We start from the raw sequence: 27,534 nt of genomic DNA, 5'->3' as shown, positions 1-27,534 counted from the left end.
TCGTAAAAGCGACAGAAAGGTTGCATACAATATGAACGACGCGTCACTGAGTCTGCTCGACATGACAATCGTTTTTTTTTCCTCCGTTGTTTTTGTTTTTGACTTTTTCTGTGTTGTTTCCGTGTGTGTCCGTCCATGTGTGTGTTCCTGCAGAAAATTGTGCCCAAGCCACATTTTAATGAAAGCTCTGGATCAGAGCGGTGCCAGAAGCATGGTGTTCTGGCAGCAGCATCAGCATGTGCCCTGTACTCCGCAGTGCAACAAGCTCCTGGGTTAAATATAATCCCAGTCTAACTCAGGGGCCTCTTTGATGCTACTGAAAGCCAGTGAAGCCTTTAATGGGAGCCACTCTGTGTTCCTGTGTTATGTGTGAGCCGCTCAGCTTTCCTTCATTTTAAGGTTGTTGCAACTGATTTGTTGTTTTCCGAGCTAATTCTGACTTTAATCATGTCCACGTACGCTGTGCTGGGTAGCAGATTCCTATGCCTGCATGTGCGTGTGGTCCAGGTATTCCTGTTGGGAGGGGGTCTAAATGTGTTTAGAAAGCCACATTACTGGGACATGTCTTCCTTACAGGGACTAAGTTAACCTGAAAATATAAGTCTTTTGCTTTTTTTAGATGAATAGAGGTTTTAAGGTTAGGTTAGAGTGAAGCAGCAGTTATATTAAAGGTTAGTGAAAATCTCCAGGAAATGTAAATCAGTGTAATATCCTCTTGAGTCACAACTATGTGGGTTTCTTTATATGTCATGATGAACAGACTGAACACACTTCCACAGTCTGCTTACACAAGAATACTTTCCTCCTTTCTCACTTTTCAGTTTTGACTACTTGCAAAGTTGAATATAAAAATAGCCATTATACACTCATGTTCCCCTCTTTTTTTTCTCTACGACACCAGAAGCGCTTCCCCCCCCCCCCCCTTCAGTTTGAGAAAAAAAACTTCCAATAAAAGCGAATACGCAGAAGAAACAGAGTGCCTGTGTTTGATCTGCTGCTGGGTTTTTTATTTAGATTTCTGAGAAGTATCAATCTATTTTCAGTTGTTTCCTGTTCAGAATCAAGTTAGCTGTTATCACAAGGCTGCCGGGATCATTTTCTTCGGTCGCAGCGAAAAGCTGTAACGTCCTTGTCTGATATCCACCAACATTAAAATATTAGCCTTCCAATTGGACACGGTGTGTCAAAGGCAGCTTGTCACAGTGTTACAGCTGAGTCCTGACTTTAAACGTGAGAAGAGAGCTCAATAAATGTAATGAATGTGTGACACTTGGACATCTGAAGTGCCGTGTTCAGTTCCATACCACTTTTACCTCTTGTACATAAAAAGCCTCTTTTAAAGATGATATCTATGAGCGTTTTAGAGCCAATTTGTTCTCCCTGCGGCAAAAGGCAACATGCTCTAATTACCTCCCCCCACCTTCTCCACTGAGGCTGAAGGTGGAGGTGGTGGGGAGGTGTTTAAGTTTCCAGTCTGTCCAATGCGTATGGGAGCTGTGTGCCCACTGAATTTATGTTTCACAAACCTGACCTTTGACACTTGTGCAGCTTTATCACACCCAATAGCCCAAATACAGTGTGTCCCTATATGCCGAGGCTCTGTGGAGGAAGTGTCTGTGATTACCACAATCTGTACTACTTTGTGTACATCACTGCCAGCCCTCAGCCCCGTCTCCACTTCTCTTCCGCCTGACAGACTCTCAAGTCACTTAGGCCTCCATTGCTTCCTTCAGACAACACCATCAGGTTGCCTAAACCCAGTTAGCTTTGCATCTTATCTAATCTCACATTCGCCCTCTCCTCAGATTGTCTGAAACAGTTTAGTCCCTTACTGTCCCTTGTAGCACTTCAGCTTCTGCAGCAGAGATTGCCTCTCAGTTTGTTTGTTTTTTTCACGTTTTGTGGTAATTCTGTTATTTTTGCATTTTGGAAATGATTTTTCTTTCATTTAATGCTTCGACTGAGAAATCCGTGAGTAATCCCACTCAGTCGGGCATCGTGTCACTGAGTGGGTCACTCAGGTCATGAGGCTTGGTGTTACTTCCCAGTTTTGACACTTTCAAACTTTAAAGTGTCGACTTCAAAACGATTAAAAAATACACCTACCCACAAGGACACAAATGAAAGAATCCTCTACTCTTAAAAAAAAAAGGAGAAAAAAGAGTGCGCCCTGGATTATGAGCTCAAAGAGAAGCAAAGACGGTGCCAAAGCGAAAAAGACCATGTGCTAATTCAGCAAACACACCGGGCTTGTTCCTCGCAGGCCGCAGAATTTGTCAAGAAATCATCCCTCGCTCTCTCTGCCGGAATGCCTGCCTGACCCCCGGCAAATGAAAATAATCCAAAGTAATTAGAAGTGAGCCGGTCTGGTCCTGAGAGCCCCCGGGCGGCCGGGTAAACATGGCGGAGGGTCCGGGAGGGGCCAGTAGAGAGAGATGGAGGTGGGGGTGTGGAGGAGGGAGGGTGCTGACCTTGTCCACATAAAGCAGTGATTTATGAAGTGCAGGGCACAGCAGCAGGGCTTCTGTCTTCTCCCGCAGAACCAAATTACTGAGGTGGAGATTAACACGCCGCTCACAACGGGCCTACTTCCAGGCCCAAGGAAAAAATTTTATTTACATTTTCTCCTTTCATTTCCTTCGCCGTGTTTTAATGCTAATTGGCACCGTGCACATCCTCTATTAATAAAGACTCTTGAAACTGCGCCACTCATTCTCCTGCGCGCACCTATTGCCTGATGAATGCGCTAATTAAAAGACAAAGCCGCAGAGTGTTGTGCCGCCTGGAGCCTGACGTCTCTTTGAGCCCCGGGTGACTTTTTTTAACCACTTGATTGAATCGCCCCACATTTAGGCAGAAATAAAAAGCGAGGGGAAAAGGTGGTTGTGTGTGTGTGTGTGTGGGGGGGGGGGGGTATATAAAGTCACGATGGAGACTTAATGCAGCTTTTCGCCGTGTCAATAGGAGGTCTCGTCATGAACAGTGGAACTATTTCATGTGGATTTGGCCGCGATATTTTCTTTCTCTCCCCTCTCTCTCGCTCTCTCCTGAAGGATGTGCTGGAATGCACCACACAGGCCTTCCCAGTGTTTCCATGTGGCCCCTCGGCTGCAGCGGGTATAGGCTCTCCAAGTTCGCTTGCTGCTGGAGTCAGTTTGCAACCCACACGGGAATCCCCCCCTCTTCTCCAGCATGTCCCATCTGACTTTGCAGAGCACCGAAACTTAAATCACTTTTCTTTTTTTTTCTAAATAGAAGAAAATGCTTAAAAGATATTTAATGGGGTTTTTTTAAGAAGAAGAAGGAAGTGTGTTAGCTCATGAAGCCGAATCTCAGATAATATATGAAGCTGATTGATCTTATAAACAAATAAAAAAGTGTCTACATGCATGTGTGAATTTGTCTTTGCGTGACCGAACTCCTAAAAACAAACAAGAAAGCCGCAAGCAAAAAAAGGGGCCTGTTTGAGCAATTTGAGACTCCTTTTCAAGAATTTCACAGCACTTTAAACATTATCCGGATGCTCTACGTTTTAATCCTGCCCAATCAAATAAGTATGAAACGCTGTGTTGCATGATATAGTCGGAACTAACATACCCTGAAGCCTGCGTGTGTTTGGTTTGTAATTTGTTGATAAACAGCTTTTCCACCTCGCCATCCCACCGTTTGTCACAATCATTATGACAAAGGCGTGGAAATAATTCTGATAAAACGGGTCTATTAAATCCGGGCACATCAGAACGGCGTTTACGGCAAACAAAATATAAATTAGAGCAACGACTCGCAAATCATTCTCGCGGTTTATTAAAGGAACAAGTGTTTTAAATTCACCCCCATCGGTCTGTTCAGCGCGGACTCGAGAGCTTTTTATGGCAGCTCGTTCAGGTGATTATATATTCAAGTCGTACACATCTTTCATGGCCCACCTAGCATCTACACGCCTTGTTGTGTAGATGTTTTGCGCACAAGATTGAAAGTCAACAAAAAAAAGTAGACTTATAGCAAAGTAGGCTCGTTGCTGGGCACTTTTTTATTATTATTTGTAATAGATTTTTTTATTGTGTTATTACTTTGTCGCGTGACAGCTGGAGTCTGTTTTCCCTTTGCTAAAATATCCACACAAACTTAGATCGCTCGTGTGTGTAGAGATGACGCAGTGCAGCTGCTCAGCGCTGTCATAAATAGACATTCAAATCACCAAATTATGTCACAAATGTGCAGGGTTTTATTCTGAATTTGTTTGTGTCGTGCGGGATTTTATTATGAAATGACAAAAGTCCGTGCTGGGTTTAGCTCACTTGACAGCAGCAACAAATCGAATCACCTAATTATTTTTTTTTTAACTCTCAAGTCTCCACTCACACTTCTTTAGTGAGGTTCAGTTCAGCTGAGCACGCCATCTCCTGACTGGAAAAAGAATTGTAGCTTTTCCTTCACGTGCCCGTGCATGGAGATGGGGAGTGGGTTGGTAGGTGGGTCTGTGTGTGTGAGAGGGGGTTGGTGCGGGGGTCATACCACCGTTACCCCAATTTACCCCCGGTGATACCACAAACCCCGAGAGTTTATCCTCTTTTTCTCACATTTCCTCCTTTTCACAAAACCCCTCGCACTTCTCTCTCTATCAGGATCCTCGATCAGGACTCGGAGAGGCTGTGAAGCAATCACTTTCCCAGATTACTTGTATTTAATACACAATGCATCATAAAACAAATCCCTCATCCTGACAGGAAGAAAATAGAACAGCTCATTCGACTTGAGCTTTCCCAATTTATGGCTAAATTAAAAAGGGTTCCAACAATGGACAAGTCGAGGAGAGGCAGGAAATCAATGACCGGGCGGACCGGGGTCTCTCCTCGGTTCTCAAGGCGCGCGAGACGATGGGAATCGGTGGCCGGGTCCTGCCTTATTTACACATGATTTTTCCTGTCCTTCCTGCACATTTGCTCCGCGATTTCGCAAAACAATGGGTATTATCTGGGATGGAAGGTCAATGTCACAGTGTAAGGAGTTATCCATCATCATCTGCTCTCATCAGCCAAAGCCCCGCTCTCTCTGGCTTTATAAGCTGCCTAATAAACTCCGCTCACTGACAACAAGGACGTTTCTGTGTTATTCTCTACCCTTGTCAGATTGTATACGGTATCAGTTTCAGCTTTAAACTGAGAGATTAAAACACACACACACTCAAGAAATACAATGTCCAACATTTGGTCTCATCTTGATGGCAAAGCAGGTGCACGAAGGCGCACGCGGAGCTAAAAGGTTCTTTTTTTTCTTTTCTTTTTTATTCAGAAATAACTAACCCAAGCTGATGTTGAAAAGTAAATGTGTTGTGTTGTATGTAGAGGTGAGCTTTGGAAAGCAGGTGAGTAGGCCAGGGTCCTAAGATGTGGCGCATGGGCATCAAATGGCCCGTATAGAGATTCCCAGATCTCAGTGTGTGAGAACAATTAGGCTGTTTATTATCATTACTATTATTATTACTAATATTATTATTATTATCACTCGTTCCCCCTGGCATACAGCTCAAGTCTGAATGATAAGATAGCTCAAATAAGAAACGTGTAACACACTGCAGCCCCTTTAAATTCAGTTCTTAATAACGACAAAAAAATGTCGAGAGGTTTAAGAAAAGGTGGATAATAATTCACGACTTTGATGCGTATGTTCCTTCATTAAAGTGTGCAGACTATGTGTGTGTGTGTGTGTGTGTGTGTAGTTCATCCCTTTATAAGCCCCCATCCCGACCTCTCCCTGACCCCGCTCACCCTTTCCAACCCCGGGCCTCTGTCACTTTAAAATTTACTGCGGAGAGTAGTCTCTGCTTTCCGGGGACATACATGTGTAAAGACAGTCTCCCTGCTTGGAGTCCCCTCTCCTTTTTTCTTTTTTTTATAATAAGGATGGATCATCCTTTATTTTTTCTTTTCTCTCTCTTTTTTTTTTTTTTGAATGAGAAACATCACACACAAGTATCCGCGAGGCGCAAAGTAGGGAGGCGATGCCTGAAATCTCCCCTCCACCCCCCACCCCGAATATCTCCGCTATCACACAGACGACACATCCCGACTGGCTGAAGAGGAGGAGGAGGAGGTGGTGGAGGGGGGGAGGAAGAGAAAAATGAAAAGTTGAATGGCTACTAGAAGACACCTGGTTGCGTCAGGACAGGAGGGGTGACAAGAGAGGAGCGGACGAGCCTTTCGAAGCGCACCGCTGCGAGAGAAAAAAAAGTTAGGATCAAGTTGATGCACCGGAGGGGATTTCAGTTCCGACGTCTGCGGGACAGCGAGGGGAGAAGCGCGGAGTCGGCGCTGTCTGTGAGACAGTGTAGTGAGAAGGGATTTACTTTTACCGAGCGAGCCGTGTGTGAGAGACAGCACACAGACACACACACAGACAGCGAGACAAGTCGACTCGTCCCGCGGATTGGAGACCTGAAGAGACCGAAAAACAACCGCACAGCGATCTTTTTTTTTTCTTTTAATGTGTCAAAAAATCTGGAGAAGTCGTCATTAGCAAAAAAAATATTTTTCTACTTTTATTTTTAATTCCCAGGGCGATGTTTTTGTATTTTTATTTTTTTTTACGGTGTCACTTTTTACTCAGTTAACCACCGCTGTTATTATCCCAAGAGGCTCAAAGTGTGGCACGCCAGTTTAAAAAAAACGAGTCACCACGGTAAGAACACGCAGACTTTTATAAATAAAAACTGCTTCACTGAGGTTTTATTTTTATTTTTTTACTTTCTTTTTTCTTACACGCAGAGAAAGAAAAAGCACATCTAGGAGTTTATTCGCTCATCCATCTTGCTGAACTAAGTTTGACGTTTAAATTATTAGTTAAAAGACTGCGGTGTAGTTTACAGAATACACGACTAGGTGCTCTCTTAGCGCGGACAAAGGACTTTATGTAACCTAAATATTTATTCAGCAGCAGGTTACACAAAGACATAAAGACAGATTTGTGACCCTGAGAGAGAGATTCCGTTTTGCATCCCAACAATCGGCTTGTCTTCATAATTCTTATCACTCGCGGTTTCCTGCAGTTGATTTGTTCCCCAGTAAAGTTTACAGCCGCGCCATGAAAAATGTCAGAGCGCTCGCGATTCGTTCGAGTGGAAATGCTGCGCGAATATTTTGTAAACGATAAAAGTCCACCGATGATATGATTTGCATGATAATTCACTTCTATTGTGTTTGTTGCTCTTCTGTTGATTTCGCCAATGAGAGGAACAAAGCTGTCCCCCTGGTTTATTATTGTCACAGCCATTGTGTGTGTAGTTTATTATCTTTTACTGTTCTTGTTGCAGTTAAAATGAGTAACGTTTGGTTCATTTATTCGTTGCAACTACATTTAAAGAAACGAATTTAAACGTCAGCTAGAATCAGGTTAAATGCAAATAGATTTTTTTTGGGGATGTATTTCATTTTGTGGCAGATTTTTACATTTCTTTTTTTTGCTTCCTTTCTGTAACAAAATAATAAAGGAGCGATCGGTCCAAAGTGAAACTGAAAGAAACCTTTGCTAATATGAAATGAATGCATATAATAATTCATGTTTTTATTTGTTACTGAACCTACTATTTGGCTTTTTTTGTCTTCCTTATGTACTGACTTATTGACGTCACTTAGCATCTTAAGAATATTTATGAATATGATTTCCATTTTTATTACTTAAATGGTAATGACATCATTCTTCAACAGGCCTCTGAAGCTTTAAAAAGGTCTCAGATATATAATGAAATTACTTTGGTACTGAATGCTTTTTTCTCTTTCTTTTCATTTATATACAATGTTCACTGTCTTATATTCAAAACAATACAAATAATAATAATATTAAAAGTGTGTGTGTGTGTGTGTGTGTGTGTGTGTGTGTGTCAGAGAGTAAGAGAGAGAGACCTGCTCCTAACATTTGAGTTCTTTTCTCTGTGGGAGGTATGTGGTTAGTCAGTGTTTGGACACAGTAACCTGGACTGATACTGATCAAAGTCTGATCTCTTGCTCTCTCTCTGTCTTTCATTCCTTGCAGATCTTGGATGGGTCAGGCCATGTAAAATTCTGCGTGGATGCCAGCAAACCAGATATCGGGAGCTGGCTGAAGCACATCCAGTTTGCCCCTGCAGCCAAGCAGCACAACCTGACAGCGTGCCAGATAGATGATCAGGTACGAGGAGACGGGTCACTCGCAGCCCACCTGGCAAAACAACCTCAACAAAGTGCGAGATAAATAGGATGTGAAGGAAAGAGAGAGGGAGAAAACATCTGCATGACTCAATTTTGAACTCCCAAATGCTGATGTGTCTTTTAAATGTCTGGCAGGATGAATCAAGCATTTAAAATGCACTCAGCCTTTTTCTAAAGCCAGAAGGCTTCCCTGTATTTTCCGACGGCTGTCCCGTCTGCGTGCTGCTGTGTTAAAAGGTGTTATTGTGATCTAAGTCAGATAGCCCCAAGAGCCGCTGGCCCACCCTGCCTTTAGTTTACTCACACACACGCACAGGTCTTATGTGACGTTGCACCATAGAGACTTCTCGCTATCTGTGTGTGTTTTCCTTCGGTAATTGTGCACTGGCTTCTGCCGTGCGAGGACCACAGGGCAGGATCAGAGGCGGCCCGCCAAGATGATAGTTCCACACACTTCCTAGTCACGCTTGCGATATAAACTCCTAGATATGCCAGGAATGTCACCATCCTTTTGCTGCTCACCTGGCTGTGCAGAGGTGCGTGCTGTATACATGGGGGCCTGTTCAGCTCAGCAAAGCCATGGCGGGGGCTCCTCCCACACAGAAACACACACACACATACACACATTGGGACAGGAACACAAGAGGCTAAACTTTATTTGACGCGTGTGCGCAGCATACCATCGCATGACCCGAATAAAAACCATAATCTAGCTGGCGTGTTTGTCATCACTTCTCACTGGTGGTCCATTTAAATTTTCTGCTTAACGTCGCCCATTGAAATTTCTGCAGAATCTCCATTATAGTGCTTGGTAACATGCTCTAAATACAGCACTCGCAATTAGTGGTAATTAGATGCAGAAATTTCTCACAGTGGAAAAGATGCACAGAGTTTGCCTTTTCCCTGAAAAAAAAAGAAAAAAAAAAGGTGATCGACATCTTCCAAGAAAGATCTGGCCTGTTCTTCTGTCAGACATGTATGTTTTTGTTCTGTTCTCTTCCTCACAAGGAGGAGAGAAAGGTGTATCACTTCTCTTAGAGGGATAGAAGGAGAAGGCTTCCAGAAGTACTTAGCCACTCTTTTTTAAAAAGACACAGAGAGACAAACAAGCAGAGGAGAGCTTTCCTGAGCTGCCCTCTGCACGAGGTGTGACTCGCTGTCAACACTGTGGTTCTGCTTGGGTGGCTGTGTAAGGCACCGACAGGTCACGGACATGGCTATGATGAGGTGATTGTTAAGTATTACACACTGTCACAACACAGCACAATGTGCTGTCTTTAAGCCTTCCGGCCAACATCGGTGTTTTTGAAAACACAGTGTAGCGTCTCACAATGCCTGTCTGTATCTGTAAAATGAATAGACTGAATAGGGTGGTCAAAGCTGCTGTCAGTTTTTGGTACTGACTGTGTGCGAGTGTGTGTGTCTGTGTGTGTGCTCGTGCTCATGAGGGCTTTTTTTGTGTCCCTGTGTGCACAGACGTTTATGTTCATTGACTTGCTGTGAGTGTGTCAAGTGTTTTATTGTGTCTCTGAAGTGTGTGCCCACACCTGTAAGTGCCTGTGTTTCCTACATGTATGCATGTACGATTGTGTGTGTTTTGTGTGTGTGTGTTTTGTGTGTGTGTACCCACACGCACACTCTGCAAGGACTGTGAATTGTTCACTGCGGTTCAGATGACTCCCCGCGCTCCTCATTCTGAGCTGGAAACGCTAAAACACACAGTACCTGATTCCAACAGGTTTTTACTGCCACAGAGAAGTGCTGACTCCAAACGCAGCCTGAAACCACACATTACACAGTCGCCACATAACGTGTAGCATCACCAGATTTCCACAGAAGGGCCTGACTAAGCTGCCCTGGGCTCATACATTTCTTGTTCTGTAAAGTCGTCCTTCAAAACCAAGTTTAAACAAATCGTCCCTTGCCATGCGCTCAACAGAGATGATTTGTTGTACGGCCTGATTTTAAGGCAGTGTCATACAGCGACAGCAATTTCCAGGCGTGTTGGTCGTTATTTGGGCCTGGTTCTTTTCAAGCCTCAATTTAGCCCTGCCAGCGTGAGTAAAACTGGCCTCCGTCTTCTTATTTCTGACCCAGTTCTGGTTATCATAAAACTTTATGAGCAATCTCAGGAGAACGTGGGAGCGAGAGAGGAATGAATGAGGGAGCAGAGAGAGAGAACAACGTCTGTTTATTTCTTACTAGAGGAACTGTTCGCAAGTCCACTTCCCCTTTCTCTTCTCTTTTTCTCTCTCAATTCATTTGTTACTCATCTGCCATCCTCCATCAGGATAAACGTCTTTATTTTTACCCCTTTGCATGGAAAACTTGAGCAGACTGTGCAGGAAGTAATAGAGGACCTGCAAAGGAATACATTGAATATTTTTAAATTTAAAGATATTGCGCACTGTGTGTTCAGCTGTTGAAATGTAAAAAGCTAAAGTTGTTCTTTAATAATAATATTAGCTGGGCTTTGGTCATTCTAAAAGAAATGAACAAGGACAGCCTTTATTTGGGTGACCTTTCTGCTTTACTACTTTATATATTTGACACGTCAGAGTGGAAAGCAACAGGAAAGAGCGGAGAGGGAAGGCGATGGCAGGTGTCACAGTCTGTGAGTCACACTGAAATCTGTAATTAATCCAGCATGCTTCAGCTCACAGGTTTGAATTTGTTTAGAAATAAGAAGAGCTGTATTAAGAGAGCCAAGTATCATACATGCAGGTTCTCATTTTATTTCTAAATGAATGTGAAACTCTTTAAAGTTGGCCGGTTATATAGTTTTTTGATGTTTGAAAATTCCTACCCCAGTGCGCAAGACATCCTCGCTCGCACGCTAACGCACACGCAGAGACGATGCAGCCTTAGCGCCGCTTCCACAGATCCATCCACGACCAGCACGTTTTGTTGTTAATATAATCAGGGGAATTAGCGCTTACAAACCCTCCGCTGTGCTACTGACTCTACTGAGTCAATTGAAGGGAAAATTGATTAAAAGTGTAATTAACATCATCCAACGAGGCCCGAAGAGCCTTTTATAAGACAGTGCAGAGGGATATGAGCGTTGATCTCATTCGCTCTATTGATTCTCACTCAGTATTGAGTGGGATGGAGTGGCTTTGGGGCATATTAGCAAAACACTGACGGCCATTCACTATGTAAATACACTGGAGGTGATTGCAGCTCAGTGAGATAAAGGTATTGGACCACATTCAGCTAAAAAGAAGAGATCAGATCGTGCAATTCCACACGATTTAATGCTTCATATGACAACTTTAGAAGATTTACAGCCTTTTTTTAATTCACAGATGTAACTTTTTTTTACCTGACATTGATGCTATGCCACTAAAGAGGTACCAAAACAATTTTTGCTTTTGCTTTGATTCCTTTGCATGTAAGGAAGCCAGCATGTTCATCCAAATTGCTGGAAGCAGCTGCACATTGTGTGCTCATACTCTTTATTGCTATCTAAGTCACGAAATGGTTTCATTTAGAAGCCAAGCGATGGTAACTGCCAAACATACTGTACATGTAGCATGACCCCGCTGGAGAGGCCACAACACATGTGGACATGTTGCTGTTATGCAACTGCTGACTAAGCACAATGTTGTGGTCGATCTTCTATATTGTAATTATGCTTTGCACTTTTTTTTCCCTTCTTTGCTTAAAAATAAACAGCGTTGGGGAAATGTTTGAACCGAATGCTCGTATCCGATGTTGCTTCTTTAATTTAGTGTGGCCCCGTGTTAAAGTAGCCTGAGACTTTAAGGGATTTTTTTGTTTTTGTACTAAAACAAACAGCCGGACTGAGAGTTTACTGGGACGGGACAGCGTAGGTTAACATACCTGTTGAATGCGGTCTGTGTGCGAGAGGGCGAGAGGAATCGGCCAACAGGGTGTGGACACAGAAAATGTGACTGTGTTTACTCTGCTAATGACTAATGGTGTCAAGGTAATAACTTATCCAATTATAGCCTCTGATCCTCGTGTGGTTTTAACCTTTGACAGGGAGAGTGTATGACAGAGAGAGGAAGATAAGCAGTGACCTAATAAACTAACGCATACAGACAAAAAAGGCAACATATCCTTTAAAAAAAACATGCGGAGCTCTTTGTATTGATATAAAATAAAAGAAAATGTTTAAGAGAAGATCGGGGTGTTTTTGGATAAAACATGAACTAGAATCTCAACACTTTTTATGGTTTTCGGTGTGAACTCAAACACCCTGACTATCTTATCTCCAGCATTATCTTAAGCCACTGTTTGACTGCTGGAAAAAGAAATGTTTGTGTGTGTGTGTGTGTGTGTGTGGCCATGACATGCTAAGGATGACCCCAAGAGTCAAAGACGGTGTGTCCTGTTTGGGACACACAGTGACTCGCTGCCTCTTTGTTTACGTGTGTGTGTGTTTTCACTGTTTATCTGTGGCGACCCTCAGGGAAGGGGTGGAGCCGCTGGGGAGAAATCCCCCTCCTGTTCGTAATCACCCTCTTGAGTGTGCTTACGCTGCTCCAAGAATACACGTTCTTGTGTAAAGAGTACAGAGTGGGTCTAATCGAGAGAGGTCAGAGGTCAGATTCAGAGCCAGGAGTGCTTCTTGCTGACAGAGACTTCCGTATGGCTGTTGTCTGCTGTTTGCTGCCGTTCTTTGTGGACTTTTTTCTTTTTGTATTTTTTATGAACAAATGTGAACAAATTCAACAGTGTCCGTTAATTTTTATGTTCTAAGGCTATCGTCCAGGGATGTCAAACGAATTTAACATCGTCAGCCTTAAGTTAGCCAGACCAGCGAAACACCCCTCTCTGTCAGTGTAAATACGTTTAGCTGAATGCATAATCCCTGACATGTCTCAATATAAGAAAAAGTGGGAGAAGTGGGATCCTAAAGAACATCTCAGTTTTCGACATGATAAAGGTATAAAAAACATTCTATAGCAGATATAGTCGATACTGGGAAAACCAGGAACTTCTCTCTTGTCTTTCAATTATTTATCTATAACCTATTTATTTGCTGTAGTATGAATGGCAACCGAGGAGGTCTTTATCAATAGAATCAGAGCTGTAAATCAATTGAAAATACAATTAAAAGTTCAAATACTGTGCCCTCCTTCACATTTTCCAAAGCTTTCCAATTGGAGTGATTCTGGCTCTTGGGCCTTATGTTTGGCACTTTAAACGGCGCTCTGGTGACTTTCCAAAGAGCCTTCCTGCTCAGTCTCAGTATCAGTCTCTCAGAGCGGAACCCCTACAGTCCCTCGTGTCTGTTTGCGCCGATGTCTGATTGTTTCTGAATCACAATATTTTTGTGCCCTTTGAGAGCCCCTTTGTCTGTGCGCCCATGTGCGATCTACAAAAAAACGATCCAGATTCATGCACATGCATCTCTGCTACAGAGGGCAGAGTAGGGTATGACAGAGATTATAGTTTTGGGACCCTCACAGTTCACTTCTCTTTATTCATACTAGATCTGCTTCCTTCAACATAGCAGGAAAAACATTCCCCAACTTTTAACTTTAACTACTGGCCTTCCTTGTTAAATAAAGGCAAATCAAAAAAAATTCTCAAATACTAAAAAATAAATAAATAAATCATAAAAATGGATTCCATTTGGTGGTTATTATGTAATATGTCTCCCCTGGTCTGGATAACTGTAATGACTCCGGTTCAGCCCTGTAATGGGAGTCAGACTTCCAGGCCCTGTTGCCCTCCCACTGATTTTCTTGGCAGGTCATATTCATTTAATGCCTGAATTTAAGTCATACTTTAATGCTACCACAGAACTACATGAGTTACGATGCATCAATCACTCCTAGGTTATTGACACACAAGAGCTCTGCCTTGGTCCGGCCGACTTACTTAAGCTCCCTGTACTCCAGCGACTCAGTAGTGTCACATTTAGTATTATATCAGTTGCCAGAAGTAAGAACAATGACACAAATAATTATAGTCTGAAGCATACCTCATGATCTTTATTGTGACCGAGATATTTATCTTAACTCTCTCAGGAGCCACGGCGGCTCTTGTGTTCCCCCAGTCAGGAATTCCCTTCATAAGCGGCGTATCGTGACCTGCGCCTTCCCAGAAGCAACTCTCTCCACCCCCCTGTCGCATTTCTAATAAATTCCTCTATCATCATTGTCATGTTGACACAGCAAAGGAAGGTAATATGTTAAACGTCCAAAGCGTGCCAAATATAACTCCATGTGTGATTGTTTCACAAAGAAAGCCTATTGTGTGTCCAGGGGAAGCACCACAGTCCCAGGGACTCTCATCTGATTCTTAAATATGACTTGCCCCACTCAAAATGCACGGTCCCATATTTAGCCGTAGCAAAACTATTTATGTACAAATGCTGTACACGTAAGTCAGTATAGGTGCATTAAATAACACAAACTGATCGCACAGCTGGAAGTTTCTCCTATTGGGAAAATGGTCAATCAACACAATGCTGATTTTATAATAGTTCGTTATGCTGGCTGTTTGTTTAATTAGCTTTCTCTCCACATAGTCGTTGCCACTTCCTGCCCACTACAAGCATTACTGTGTAGAGTATTTACAGACGAGTATATTTATTCAGCAGTTGTTTGTGTTTTCTTTTTGTATTCATGAAGATGAATGCTTTACAGGATGAGTAATTACAACTTAATGACCGTGTGTATTTTCATGTATACGTCTCTTCTGCGTGTGCGGTGGTGCTATGACAATCATGTGTGTATGCTCATGCCTGTACAGTACAGCTACCTCACGTGACCTCTGCAACGCTTGCCTCGTGCTGTTATCGACAACCTAGAAGAGACAAGTTAACACAAAGTGACTGACGCAACATTTTTACTATAAAACAAAGGACTGAAGCAAATTCTTTGATACGTATCTGCGGGGCTCTTTTGATTCAAGGGTTGATTTGAAAACTTCTGCTTAAGTCATAAAAATATTTTGTGTCTTACAGATATTCTACAAAGTCACCAGAGAGATTTTTCCTGGCCAGGAGCTGCTACTTTTCATGAAGGCTGAAGAGTATTCATGTGATACGATGGCTCCTGATATTCATGGTCGGCACCTCACGCATGCACAGACACAAATATTTTGGTTTTTTTCTCTCTCTGCTGTAAACATATCTCACAAATGTTTTTTTTCTATGTTAATTCCCCCCCTCCCGCCCCGACACCTTGCACTACGCAGAGGAGAGGCAGTACCGCTGTGAGGATTGTGACCAGCACTTTGAGTCCCGCAACCAGCTGCTGGACCACCAGAAGAAGCCGTGTGGGATGCCCCCCTCCTCCTTCCTGAACCCAGGTTTGAATTTTCAATATTATTACTTTTTTTCTACCACCATAAAAATAGAGTTGTACAGAGTGTCGAGAAACATGTGTTGCTGAACTGGGACCAAGACACTAATGATCTAAGTGCTTTGTCTCTCATCGGAGCAACTGAAAATGAGATCATAGAGTAGTGCTCTGTGGAAAAGGTGAATCTGATCTACGCTTTAGCCATGAGGACGACTTTAAAACCTTCCACTTTCGAGTGAATGAAGCTTTTTTTGAGCTGCTTGTATAACTTCTTATGTAATCTAGGAGGCGACAATGACCTGAAAGCCCAAGAACCTCAAGACTTGCGACCCCTCCACATGTCCCAAGGACTACACGAATGTAAAGAGTGTGACCAGGTCTTCCCTGATGTTCAGAGGTAACTGGATGGACACATTTCATCCCATAATTTATTCGAGCAAGTGCTGACAAACAAACATGTGATTCAAGACAAATCCTTCCAATCTCATTGTCTTTTTTTCTTTTTTCTTTTCTGCAGCCTGGAGGCCCACAGCTTGTCCCACAGTGAGGAGAGAGAATATAAGTGTGACCAGTGTCCCAAGGCCTTCAACTGGAAATCGAACCTGATCCGACATCAGATGTCGCACGACAGTGGCAAGCACTATGAATGTGAAAACTGCTCAAAGGTAAAGTGATGACTGTTGAAGGGAATATTTCATGATTTGGGATGCAGATATTTGTGCACATGTGTCCCCTCTGCACATTTATTTAGAAGCAGATAGTAACCCTCCCGTGTGTCTGTGTGGTTCCTCCCCCCAGCAGGTGTTCACAGACCCCAGTAACCTCCAAAGGCACATTCGCTCGCAGCACGTCGGGGCGCGTGCTCATGCCTGTTCTGAGTGTGGCAAGACGTTTGCAACGTCTTCAGGCCTCAAACAGCATAAGCACATCCACAGCAGTGTCAAGCCCTTCATGTGTAAGTCACTAAGACCCTACCTATGTAAGTCTACTCAGTACATTATAAGAATAACAGTAATGACATGCTTTGGCTTGCCTTCTAATGTGTTTTTTGGGGGAAAAAAATCACTTCATCCTTCTGCAGGTCTTTTTCTCCAGAACTAATCTTGTAATGTTCTACAGGGTTTACACGTGATAATATACTGCAGCGAAGCAAAGACGTTTCTTTAGAAAGGCCCATGCAGTCTGTTTTCTGCACCAAGCCTCGCACACTGCTGACATAATAATAACAGCATTTTAACGAGCATGTAATTCAGTTTGAATCATTGAATCTTTGTCTAACCTTGATTTTGCTTGTAACTGTGATTTAATCTAATGTTTTGTTGACATACATCTTGCAGGCATTTTTGTCTCGTGTCTTGGTTTCTTTATTTCTTGAGCACATACTTTCTTTTTTCTTATTTTTTGGGGTCCTCGCTAACTCCTGCAGGATCCAAAAACCTTTGACCTTTCACACTTTCACCACCTCACACAAGAGATCTGATCTCCATATCCCCTGAAGCATTATGACCTCCACCCTCTGCCCCTTTCCTCTTTCCCCTGTTTTATTTTTTATTGTTTTTTTGTTTTTTTAAGTGGGCTCATACAAATCTGTACACATTAAATACATACTATCTTTTTCTTTTGTCATGAAAACACACAGACAAACACATATAAATAAATATCCATATACTTAAGCAGGAGTGACGGCATCTCCAGTGAAGACTTCAGATTTCCCTATCTCGTCTTTTGCCTCCAGAACATGCACCATTCCTCACAAATAGCAACCACATGTACAGCCCCTCTTCCCTACGCTTCCTCTGAATTGGAGTCCATTTGCTATAATCAGCAGAAACTATGCAGGTTTAAAAACAACTAATAGCTGTCTAAAAAAAGAGAGAGAGAGACAAAGCAGCCTCCAACATGATGGCTGCCTGGGAGAAATCATATGCGAAGTGCCTTTTTGTGTGAGTGCTCTTGTAGGGTCTGTATGCATGTGCTTGTGTGTGCATACTAGTATTCGTGATTTAGTGCACGCAGTGTGTCAAGGATGTGTGCATACAAGCTTTTGTATGAACGGGAAGCACCCAGAGGTGCTGGGTTGTTAATTCCCACACTCAAGTGAACATTATTTATCTGCTGCACTTTTCACAAGAGCATGTTTATAATATTTTGTTTTTCAGTTTATTAAGAGCTGAAGAATACGCACATGTGGTGAATCCTGCCCCACAGTGTGCGTGTGATGCGTATGTTCTTAGGATGTAAATGTCACAAGAACTAAACTGAGTCAAAGGGCTTTTTTCTTCCAGTCTGCTCAGGCTATGTGGGCGAACTTGTATTTAAAAAAATATAGACACAAGGAGAGATCATTAATAGCTCTTGTTCCTTCTTTTTTTGGCTAAAATTTGCACATTGTAGAAGCTTGATTGGACTAATTTCAAGCAAATTTAAAATACAAATTCTTTAGTGTTCTTTTAAACAGTTTAAAATGGCCTAACACACCCATGGTGATGATTAGGTAACGCTTAGAGAAACTGAGAAACTGCTGTTTCATGTCACAGTGCTAGACGTCAGCTTCATTGGTTAAATTGACTGAAAGGTCTGGGCTCAGAGAATTTTTTTTCTTCTCCTTCTCCTTCCTCTGCTGCTGCTTCTTCTTCTTCTTCTTCATTAGCCTGGCTGTGTCCAAAAAAGCTTAGCCACAAATACCCTTATTTTAATTTATTTTTCTGGTTCCTGAAAATTCACCTTTTTTTTTTCTTTTTGAAAATATAGGATTACATTCACTCCTGGCTTGAACTTTCCCATTTGGAGTTCCTCTGGGATGTTTATTCAAATGTGCTTCCAAAATGCTTTTTTTTTCCTGTTCTCCCTCTCCATCTCCTTGAATTGCCTCTTGTGCACCTTGAGGCTGGAAAGCATCCAAAGTATGCAGAAGTGAAACCACAGTGTGAGCCTAACCACTTCCTTATCCTCGTTTAGAAGATCTAATAACAATATGAGCTAAATCAATCATCCAGAAATCCTTCTTACTGCTTTCCTAAAAGTGTAGGGTGAACACAAGCTGCAATCCACAAAATCCATAGTGTGGGAGGGGTGTGACAAAGAGGGACATCTTCTGCATGACAGAAGTTCAGAGACACAAAACTGAAAAGCACAACCAAAATAGCATATGATGGGTTACTATTCCCACTATTAAATCATCCATTTACAATAGAAATAGCTGACAGATTAATACTGACCAACAGATACCATCAGATGGTGGATTTTTTGTTGGGTGTTGTCATTGTACGTCTCGGGAGACAGACTGACTGACAGGCAGGCATAGAGAGTGTGGCTGTTGACTGTGGGAAGGTCAGTAAGCGCAGGATGACAGAGCCAACTATGGGGACAAGGTGAGGGGGCTGAGGGGGTGACTAGAGAGGCCCAGAGAGAGGGGGGGTGGGGGGGGGAAGCAGCAGAGGACGTGAGACCTGTCCCTGGGAACCGGACTGCAGGATAGGATTCATTCAACTCCACTTCCTTCTCAAACTTAAAATAGAGCCATTGTACTGAATGAGGCTGAGAATGTGTGTGTGCGTTTGTGTGTGTGTGTGTAGCTTTATGCCTGTGTGTGTCTGTGTGTGTGATTACAATTTCGTTGCGGTGTGTGTGGATATTTTGTGAATGTGACTGCATGTACACATGTGTGTCTCTGTGTGATTGTTTATGGACTCCCTGGGAGCGTCCCTGGAAGGACAATGGGGCTGGAGATGCCTGGGAATTTGGTTTGATGTGCAGCTGATGAGTGGCAGCGAGTGACTCACACCATCAACCAAATAGATTCTCTGACAATTCCAGGATCTGGACACACCTCTTCTTTTCTGTTCTGCTGGAACATTGTCAGAGTATTGATGGGAACACAAGTGTATCACTCATGCTGCATTTCCTCTGCCTTTGCTTCAGCTGGCCTGAAGCATAGAAATGTCATATTAAATTATGTAATTTTGGTGTGTATGTGCATGAGGAGTTGGGAGGGGTGGAGGGGTGGGGGTTCAGTTCATGTCAGAGGCTGATGCAATCTATGCTTGTCTCTGTTTCCCTACAGGTGAAGTCTGCCACAAGTCCTACACCCAGTTCTCTAACCTTTGCCGCCACAAACGCATGCACGCTGACTGCCGCACACAGATCAAATGTAAGGACTGTGGGCAAATGTTCAGCACCACCTCTTCCCTCAACAAGCACCGGCGCTTCTGTGAAGGGAAGAACCACTTCACAGCAGGAGGGCTGTTTGCCCAGGGTATGCCACTCCCTGGGGCCCCCGGCTTGGACAAATCAGCTCTTGCAATGGGTCACAGCAGTGCAGGACTTGCTGATTATTTTGGGGCTAGCCGACATCACAGCGGACTTACGTTCCCTGCTGCCCCAGCATTTCCTTTCAGCTTCCCTGGCCTGTTCCCCTCTGGACTTTATCACCGGCCGCCACTCATTCCTGCCACAACTTCTCCTGTCAGACAGCCATCCCACGCACCTGTTGCTGGACCTGGAGTAGAGCTGAGCAAGAGTCCTTTGCTGCCTCCAAGCCCTGGTGCTCAGGAGTCTCAAGAACTTCTCAAAGCTCTCCGCAAAGACGGCGGTTCACCTGGAAGTCAAATGCCAGTGTCAGACAGCCAGGCCTCATCCTATACCAAGCAAAAGAACAAGCAGAGTGACCAGTCTGAAAGCAGTGACCTGGATGATGTCAGCACACCCAGTGGAAGTGATCTAGAGAGCACGTCAGGCTCCGAGCTCGAAAGCGACATGGACAGTGAGAGGGAGAGGGGGGCTGCTCGAGAAAACGGAAAAGGTCCAAAGAGGAAGGCCAGTGAAGGAGGCCCTCAAAGCCCCGGCCTGATGGGCAGCAGCGCTGCTAAAGACTTTCCAGGCCCTTCCCTCATCCCGTCCCCGCTGGACGAACACACAGCTGTAACAGGAGCTGTGAATGACTCTATTAAGGCCATTGCCTCAATTGCCGAGAAGTATTTTGGCTCCACTGGGCTAGCTGGCCTACAGGACAAGAAGGTTGGGTCTCTTCCCTATCCTTCTATGTTTCCACTGCCTTTCTTCCCAGCGTTCTCCCCTCCGGTTTACCCCTTCCCAGACAGAGACCTCAGAACTGCAGGCCTGAAGGGGGAGCCACAATCACCTGCAGATGACTGCAAGAAGGCCCAAGGGAAGTCTTCATCCGAGTCCCCATTTGACCTCACCACCAAGCGAAAGGAGGAAAAGTTAGCATCCTTTGCGTCTTCCAAACCAGAAATGGCCCAATCTATGGGTCAGGATCAGCCACTAGATTTGAGCCTTGGGGCCAGGGGCCGTGGGCGTAATCCAAGAGAGGAGGAGACGAAAAAGAATCCAAATTACGAAGAGGAGAAAGGAGTGGTGGAGATCCCAAAAGCAGACACTTCCTTACAACATGCTAGGCCCACCCCTTTCTTCATGGACCCCATCTATAGGTATTGTTATTACCAGTAACTCTCTAAGTCTTTATTTGGTTAAATAACAGTATTTAAAAAATGTAATTACTTCTATATGCTGCAAATGTGCATACAGATTTGCAAAGTTTGTCAGTTATTTTGTAAAACTGAATATAATCTCACTGATAACCACTAAGAGCTAATAGAAATCTACTATTAGCAGGGTTGAGAAGAGGAGAATGAGCGATCCGTTTGAGACTCTGAAAGACAAGTACATGCGACCCGCTCCGGGCTTCCTTTTCCATCCACAGGTAGGTTTAAACTATGGCTTTCATAGGAATTGGGGAAATTTGGGAAAGGATGCATACCGGGTACAACATAAAGGATTAAATATTGCATTCTTATGAGTTCAGCAGCTCTTTACTCTTTTAGTTATTTAAGTTGATGATTTGATGCCTATACTGCCCTAATTTATAAGGGTACGAGTTAAATTACAGCTGTCATGGGTCTTGCCATCAAACAATGGCACAATTCAAGCTTACAAGTCCAAGTCTTGGCCTCCTATGTACACAGCAGTGACAGCAACATGTAATTTAAGCAACCAGTGCATATTATGATTCTTTCTACAAAGAGCTTTTATCCTTAATGGTTATCACAGACTGACCAGACTGGATTATTGAGGATTAGCATGTGACTCTAGTTTTACCCAAGCTACTGCCTGTTAAGCCCGCTGCTGGCTCCCCGAAACAGATGTGTTTCGGAAAGAAAGGCCACTTTGTGACACATCTTCCTATAATATGTCTTTGATTACAATATAAAAAAATGATATGCTCTTAAAGCAACGGTTTCTGCCCCTGGGTTTTCTGTGCCAGTATTTCCAGCGTGAGGCTCCATTTAACGGGTATGTGTCCATGCGTGCACACGGGTCTGTGTGTATGCATGTCGATGACATGTTGCATTGACGTTCATTTGTTCAATCTTCCCCCGCGGGTGAGAACGGTCTGCTGGAAAGTGAAAACACCACTTTCTCAGGCACATGATTTTTTTTCTCTCTTTTCTGGCTGTTTCAGGCCTGGTTTTTACAGGCTGTTTCATTTGTCTGATTTATGTCCCCTGTCCAGACTGCTGCATGGGTCCAGCCTGCAGCAGCCACATGGCCGTCCCACATGCCTTAATGAGGTGTCCTATCAGTAGAAACACTAACTGAGTGCTTAGGCCATCTTTATGACTTTATGATGTCTGGACACACAAATCATTCCCGCAAATACCAGACCAGGGTAGGTCTCAGCCAGACCAGGCGATGGGCTGTTCCACGTACTTTTGAGGAGGTTTGTTTTCAGTCACCTGAGTCACTCTTGAGCAATATATTAAAAGAGAGCTTGCAAAGATGAGGGGGCTGGAAGTTCTTTCAACCTTTAGTGATTCAGCTTTTTATTTCCTGGCAGGAAATTTTACTGCTAGCCAATACTGGCTTAGATTACATACTGGAATTGAATTTGTAGCCTTCTATAATGAGCTTATTGAACACCAGGAAGTGTTGGAAACTATAAGAGCCTCATATAATTCCAGCGCCATAACTCCGTAGATAGGCAGCTCATTGCTCATTCAAAGTTAATTGCACCAAGGCCCATCATCCCTTCTGTACCCATGTGTGTCCAATCAAAAGCTGTTGATTCATGCGCCACTTTCTGGTTCTGACTGCTTTCTCTTTTCCTTCTCTTCCGCCCCTCAGTTTCATTTGCCAGATCAGAGAACTTGGGTAAGTTCCTCTCAAACATACAGTTTTGCCATGTGTCCGTACGTCAAGCAAACAAACCCTATCCCACAATTAATGCACGAGCTGCGAAACAGTTTCCAACTGACATCACCCAGCATTCGCATGGCTTTGGCCTGTCACACTCACACACTGACTCGACTGCTCAGAGACAATAAAAAGAAATTTCATATCAGTGTTTATAATGTTTAACATACTATGGTATGTGTATCCAAGCCTTTTTGATTTGTTTACATCTTTCGATCTTGACGTATCTTTACTTCTAACATGAAAGTGTTTCAGTGGGGATTTCCAACTGAGCTACACCCTTTCCATGCACCAGCCCTGAATATATGTTTGCTTATTTGGAGAATGAAGCAGACCTCTTGCAAATGGGCATGGGGGGAGGGGGGATGAGTGGAACGTGGGGTGGTGAGTGGTCTTTAGGGGTGCTGCTTTACATCACCAAGAGGGTAACAGTCTCTTTGGGACACTGGCGGGGGGAGCGGGAGGTTAGTTCCTCCCTCTAAACATCTGGTTCCCGATAAAGATCAACAAATGAGAATGCATCTCGCTAATTAGGGCCCTAACAGCATCACTGACATCTGAAGATAGCCAATCAACTGCTGGTCCCAGAGTGGTGCTACAGAAACAAGCAAGTTTACAGATGCATACACACTGCCCAGAGGGAGGGATAGGGGGGTTTTAGTAGGGGTGTGTGTCTGTATGTGTGTGTGTGTGTGGTTGAATGTACATGCGGGTAGATCAAAATGTCGAACATTTCGCACGCAATATTTCCAAGTGAGCCTGACTCGACATCCATAAAATCATTTCAGTGTTTGAAGTGTAACATGGAGCTGACTGATGGTCACTTGTCTATTGGACTGGACGTGTGAGTCATTTGCCGTGTCCCCGCACACAAGTTATTTGGCAAGGAAAATCTTCTTTTTGGAGCATTTAGTGAAAAAATTTTTAAATTGCAGCAACGGATTTAAAGGACAGTTGTGATCAGTTTTTTTTTTTATCATGTCAAGTAGTCAGTATGCAAAGAAAATATACTCCGCCATGTATATTTTTTCATATAAAAAGACGAGTCTTAACAGAGAGCAGCCGCATGAGTAGACTGAGGTGGGATCAGAATTCCCCAGTAGATGGAGCCAAGATGGAGTAGCTTTCAGCTCTAAAAATGTCTTATCGAACAGGTTCGATACTGCCGACAGCTTTAGGGGCCCTAATGTTCCCAGGAGTTATGGCTTCTCATTGAGCAGTGCAGACAAACTGAGCATTCATTCCAGTTTCTGAAAAGAGCCCAATGAAATACATTCAAAAGAAATATGAAAGCATTTCACCTCCCTCTTGCCTATCTTTCAGCCCGTCCCCCCCTTCTTTTCTCACTTCCTCGCCTTCTCTTTCTCTCTTCTCTCCCACTTGGTCTCTCTTTTGCCTTTGATTCATGGCGTGTAGCACTGGCATATTCATAATCAAACAGACCTGACACTCCACATCCTCCCTCAGTGGGAACGCCGACGGCTGCGGCAGGAACTTTACACTCGGCCGTCACTCCTAATCAGCCACTCCCAACACCCGACTCCACCGCCATCCATCAGCCATCAGTCCTTCTCTCTCCGGACTCTGTTTTGCCTTTTCTTACTTTCTTGTTTGCACGCTTTTTTTCCTCCCTCTTTGTCTCTCTTTCTTCCATTCCCCCTCCCCACCCCCCCTCCTCTATCATCTAGTCCTTCATCATGCTTCTTCTCCAATTCTCGTGCTCTGTTTCTTTTCCCTCAGTCTCCTCGATCTTGGCGTGAAGCCTGAGAGTGACAGGGGGTGAAAGCAGGAGATGGAATGTCAAAGTCGGAGCAGGGCTCTGGTGGAGGACCCGAATCACCATTGATTTGTTGCCTTATTGAAATAAGAAAGAGAAACAGGCTGAAAATTCAATACAGGCAAAATAATGCAAATGTGTGAGTCTGCTAAAAAAAAAGAAAACTTTGTAAGGGTGTGTGTGCGTGTTTGTGTGTGTGTGTGTGTGAGATGGCCTGTCAGGCCCTGCGGCCTACTGAGACCCCTGCCCCTCCCTCTCCTCCTCCCTCTAGTTCTCCCTTCACTCCCCCTCCAGCCCCCCGCTCCTCCCCCATCCCGCCCCTCTCAGCACAGCGATATCATTATTACCCGTGTCTGGCCCTTGATCAGTAATGTCAACATCTTTCATATTGACGAATGTGCTGTCTGCCCGCATTGTGCACAGAATGGTTTACAGCCCGGCAGTGGACATGAATCACTCCTCTGCCACACACACACACAAACACGCACACACAGACAGATACACACTAAGCATGTGCAATCACATGCAACGGACATGCCTGTAAGCACACACATTTTGCACACACACAAATACATTACAGGAACATTCCTCACTCTCTCACACAAATATATTTTCCGTTTTTTACACACACTGAAGGTAGTTAATCAACTACGACCACCATGCAGCTCATAGTTTCTCATTCATATACATACATGAGCGCACATACACACACGGATATCTCCCCGGAGAGTATCCGATGAAAGTAAAGGTTCAGCTTCATTAGCAGATTGGCCGCAGTCCTCCTATGTGCGTGTGCGTGTGTGTTTATCTGCCTACTGTACATGCATGTTTGGAACAGAACAAGCAATGGCTTAATTTAACATTCACAGCTGCACACCTGCTCGCCACTAACCATGAATGGAAGCGTACTGGTTTTCATTTTTCGGCAAAGTTATGAATCAGTTTCCAGTGTTCTTGTCATGCACATACAGGAATTTGACCTTGTGATGTATGAATTATTCATGAGCGTCATAATGAGAATTCTCCTTCGGCACTTGTTTGACTTTTCAACTGTTTTTTGCCTGTAAACAAGACTCATTACTCAAACGATGTGAGCGAATCTATATAGAAAGTAGGTTCTCTATTAAGAAAAATCCATAACTCTTTGGCTTATGTGCTTAATGTAAAGAATGTGGGATTTCTGTGCTTCTTAGGTATTGTCAGTTTTTGCATTTTTATTGCATCTGGCAATCAGAAACCAAAACACGCTGAATGTGTTGTCTCAAAATCTTGTTTATGAAAAGTCAGATTTCATTTCTTCTTAGCTGACATGGCTCCTCACTCTGTCCTTCCTTTTTCCTATCTCTTCAGATGACTGCAATCGAGAACATGGCAGAGAAGCTGGAAACGTTTGGCTCCTTGAAGCCAGAGCCTGGTGACCTGCTGCGCTCGGTTCCCTCCATGTTTGACTTCAGAGCTCCGCCCTCGGCGCTTCCCGACACGCTACTGCGCAAGGGAAAGGAGCGCTACACATGCAGGTAACTAAAGCCCCTAGTTTGGCTTGTATTTTTCACTTTTAAGTCAGTCATAAATTATTTTTTTAATAGTTTTTAGTAGTCTCTGCAGTTTTTCTTTCTTTTTCCTTTCTCAGAATATTTTCTTGTAAATCTTGTCTGAGACTGGTGTGCGTTTTGTGGGTAGTTTTTTGTTTTTATATGGTTGTGTTTTAGTGAGAACACATTGCAGTAAGAAATCCTGTTCTTTTTTTGGAAGCACTTAAAAATTGCAAAATGTTATGTACGTCTTTATAGATACTGTGGAAAAATATTCCCTCGCTCTGCCAACCTGACACGCCACCTGAGGACTCACACAGGAGAGCAACCGTATAGGTAAGAGCATTTTTACGGGCTCCTCGTGTTTTTTTACTTTGCGATTGTATCCCTCAACCTATCCTTACTCAGCTCTAAAAGTCTGCAGGCACATAATTGTCCAGTCAAAAATCCGATTTGCACCATAGCCGATTAACACCCCATGAAAAAGAGCTGCTTTTCTCCCCTCACACATATGAGTGAAAGCAGGGCACACACTTTCACACAGTGTACTCTGAGCCACACATACAGACAGCACAACTCATTTGTTAACAGCATGTGGATGTTTTCCCAGGGATTTCTTGTCTACAGTTAGAACAGAGTTTATGTGTGTTTTCTTATGCCATTAAAGGCCTGGAATAATTATACTACTGCTAAACAATTTGCCTGATGAAAAATGGCGTCCATCGCCTGGGTGAAAGGGGAGGTTTGGGGGGATTTGGGTTGTTGAGGAGCACAGGCAGAGGTCCACACCCGGCAGCTGTGGTCACAGAGTGATCTACAACAACTTTGGCTATTCCAAATAGAGGCTTACATCCCATTTAAACAGTTATTCCCATCTTATTCCAGAAATCGTGGTTAAAAAATAGTAATTTTAGCTCTTAGTGCTTATTTTTTTTTCCATTTTGGAAGCTTTGTTTAAAGGCTCCCCTTTCTGCTCCTATCAGCCCAGCAGATTTTTCCAGGTGCATCTGAAGTACTAGTTACAATACAACAGTGGTCCAGTACCCATGCAAAAATTAATTCTGAAGACTTACTACATTTGGATGCCTCGGTGCTTGGCTTTGTAGTTACTAAGGTAGAGGAATTTTGGCCCAAAGTTCGGAAGGGGCCTGCTGACCACAGGGGAGAGAGAAAGACAGATGCAGGCCTCTACTGCCCCAGCCTGATAGCCTGCACTCTACATGCTGGCATGCCATTAAAGATCACCGCCTTTTATTGTAATTTTTTGTGGAGATAACCGGGGGGGAGGGTTCCTGAGGGACAGCCAATCGAGCGAGCTAATTCCACAAGAAGAAAAGATGTAATCTTCTCGTATAATTTTGCATGAAGAAACTTGGCAGGAGCTCCTAATTTTTGCAGGGCTCAAACCAAATCTGTTGCGTGCTTATTTTGTGAGAGAAGAATGCAATTTTATTGCGCTGGCTGGAGATAAGAGGCAGAGCTGTTTCACCTTAAACAAGCTCCTCCATCATGTCTGGGACTGTGGGACTGCTGGGACTGTCTGT

General features: G+C 43.6%; 1 protein-coding gene across 1 annotated transcript in view; it reads left to right on the top strand.

Annotated features, from left to right (window-relative positions):
* The window catches only part of mecom (MDS1 and EVI1 complex locus), a 123,404-nt gene that overhangs the window by 91,462 nt on the left and 4,408 nt on the right, over positions 1 to 27,534 (top strand). Inside the window, exons 3-14 of the mRNA XM_005751379.2 lie at positions 8,029 to 8,163; positions 15,130 to 15,232; positions 15,363 to 15,476; positions 15,755 to 15,866; positions 15,987 to 16,134; positions 16,271 to 16,424; positions 19,533 to 20,919; positions 21,104 to 21,191; positions 22,613 to 22,639; positions 25,809 to 25,975; positions 26,249 to 26,326; positions 26,601 to 26,616. Coding sequence (XP_005751436.1) covers positions 8,029 to 8,163; positions 15,130 to 15,232; positions 15,363 to 15,476; positions 15,755 to 15,866; positions 15,987 to 16,134; positions 16,271 to 16,424; positions 19,533 to 20,919; positions 21,104 to 21,191; positions 22,613 to 22,639; positions 25,809 to 25,975; positions 26,249 to 26,326; positions 26,601 to 26,616 — 2,529 coding nt within the window. The remainder of the gene's footprint in view (positions 1 to 8,028; positions 8,164 to 15,129; positions 15,233 to 15,362; positions 15,477 to 15,754; positions 15,867 to 15,986; positions 16,135 to 16,270; positions 16,425 to 19,532; positions 20,920 to 21,103; positions 21,192 to 22,612; positions 22,640 to 25,808; positions 25,976 to 26,248; positions 26,327 to 26,600; positions 26,617 to 27,534) is intronic.

Source organism: Pundamilia nyererei, unplaced genomic scaffold (genome assembly GCF_000239375.1).
Source record: "Pundamilia nyererei isolate P.nyererei 1_Seehausen unplaced genomic scaffold, PunNye1.0 scaffold00308, whole genome shotgun sequence".
Classification (NCBI taxonomy): Eukaryota; Metazoa; Chordata; class Actinopteri; order Cichliformes; family Cichlidae; genus Pundamilia; species Pundamilia nyererei.
Note: the sequence above shows the minus strand (reverse complement) of the source record. Positions and strands in the feature narration are given on the sequence as shown.